The 2,063-nt window shown below is 59.3% G+C and overlaps 1 protein-coding gene across 1 annotated transcript in view; it reads right to left on the bottom strand.

Annotated features, from left to right (window-relative positions):
* LOC114072780 (scale keratin-like) overlaps nucleotides 1–2,058 on the bottom strand; it is a gene marked incomplete at its 5' end in the record, with an annotated part of 8,964 nt that extends 6,906 nt beyond the window's left edge. The window contains one exon of the mRNA XM_027910628.1: nucleotides 1,808–2,058. Coding sequence (XP_027766429.1) covers nucleotides 1,808–2,058 — 251 coding nt within the window. The remainder of the gene's footprint in view (nucleotides 1–1,807) is intronic.
* Between the last annotated feature and the right edge of the window lie 5 nt (nucleotides 2,059–2,063).

The raw sequence follows: 2,063 nt of genomic DNA on the forward strand, positions 1-2,063 counted from the left end.
CGCCGGGGCCACCCAGGGCTCGGGGGGCCTCTGCACCTTTGGCAGAGCTCCCGCCTGCAGCCCTTGTGTCCTGCCCCGCTCCTCCAGGAGGATCTGGGACACCTGCGGGCCCTGCTAAAGCCTCACCCCACAGCCATGGAGCCCTTTGGGTGCTTCAGCATTGAACCTTCTGTCTTTTCTCCTCTCCTTCCCCCTGACTCCTACCACGTTCCTTTGTCAATGAGAGCCTCCCTGCCCTTGCAATAAAATAATCTTGCATCCAACATCTGCCTCTCTGTTTTCCTGTTGTTACTCGGAATGGGGGGCACAGTTTCCTTGACCTGCACATGGCCCTGACCCGACTGGCTTGGGCAGTGTCTCCTCCCCATCAGAGCCAGGCAGAGCTACCTTTGCAAAAGCCCCCCAGTCCTGGCAGCTCTCAGCCCATAAGGCCCTGTAGCTGAGCTCCACGGACTCTTCCTGGAGCCTGGCAGCTCCTCCCTCTGCAGTATTTGGAGCCCATGGGCTTCTGAAGACCTCCAGTGCTACTGGGTAACAGTGTGGCTGGCCCTGGCCCTGGGGACATGCCAGGGGTTTGCCTGGGCTGCCGGAGCTCCAACCCATTTGATGCTCCACAGCTCTGCTAAAGGTCTTTGGAGTGATGGCAAAGAAGAGGACCTTCCTTATCTCTATGCCCCTTACCTGAAATTTGCTTATCAACAGAACCTTCTCTTTCTCTTTCCCCACATCCTTCTCTCTCTCCTATTGCTTTTCCTTCTACTTTTCCCAGTCTTAATCCCCCCCCATTCCTCTCCTTCTTCTACTTCCATTACATCTTTGCTATCATTTTCTCTTACCCATGAGCCTTCACTGTCCTGTTCTCTCTTCTATTTTACCTTCCCTTACCCTTCCCAATTCCCCTTTAGGTATTCCGCTGCCCCCAGCACACACAGCACCCTCGGGGCCCCTCAGCTCTGTCACAGACACACAGTGATACAAATCCCAGCTGGATCCTTGTTCCCACAGCCTTTCCAGGCCATCTTGGCCTCCTGCTGTCTCCTCCAGCAGGGTCACCCAGAGCCTTATGCCCAGCACTGTGTCCAGGTGGCTTTGCCAGGTCTCCAAGGACAGACACTCCAGCACCTGCCAGGCCAGCCTGTGCCAGGCCTCGCTGCCCCTCCCTCCCTCTGACAAAGGGCTTTGGGGCTGCATTTCAGCTGGTGCCCATTGCCTCTGCTGCTGGCCCTGACCCCTGTGCACAGAGCCTGCTTCCATCTTCCTCACACATTCCTTCTCTGCTGTGTGCATGGGGATGGGATCCCCCTGAGCCTCCTCTGGAATAGGGGGAACATTCAAGGCACTCTTGGGCTCTCCCAGGAGCAGAAATAGTCCCTGTCCCTTCAGCATCTGTCTATGGCCCTTTGTGAGAGAGTCTCCAGTGCCCCACATGTGTCCTGTCCTCTTCTCACCACTGCAACTCCTCACTGTCACCTGGACATCCCAGGAACAGCATTTGCCGTCCCACACTTGGCAGTCCCCCACACGCAGGGTCTTCCCAACCAGGAACAAATAGGGATGGAGACATGACTTGGATGCAGGACAAGTTTATTGTGCAGAGAGGAGCATGAGAGACTGTGAGAGAGATGGTGGGCGAGACCCAGGCAGGTCAGTTGTCACGTGCTGGAGAATCCAAGGGATGTTGCCCAGAGCAGCACTGGTGGAGTGGGGACAGCAGTGGCAGTGGGGTGTGGGCTGGGTCTAGCAGGGCCCGCAGGTGTCCCAGATCCTCCTGGAGGAGCGGGGCAGGACACAAGGGCTGCAGGCGGGAGCTCTGCCAAAGGTGCAGAGGCCCCCCGAGCCCTGGGTGGCCCCGGCGCCGTAGAGACCCCCCAGCCCCAGGGAGCCCCCAAAGGCGGGGGCTCCGGCGGAGCCCACCACGGCTTGCTGGGGGAAGGAGCTGAGGATGGGGCCGGGGAAGGTGACCACCACGGGGGGCGGCTGGATGAAGGCCGTGGAGTCGGGGCACTGGCGGGCGCACAGCTCGTTGCAGCTCTCAGCGATGGGCTGGGGCACAGCCACGCTGG

The sequence above is a fragment of the Empidonax traillii genome, unplaced genomic scaffold, assembly GCF_003031625.1.
Source record: "Empidonax traillii isolate 1590-97213 ecotype Southwest subspecies unplaced genomic scaffold, ASM303162v1 scaffold3959:size20512, whole genome shotgun sequence".
Classification (NCBI taxonomy): domain Eukaryota; kingdom Metazoa; phylum Chordata; class Aves; order Passeriformes; family Tyrannidae; genus Empidonax; species Empidonax traillii.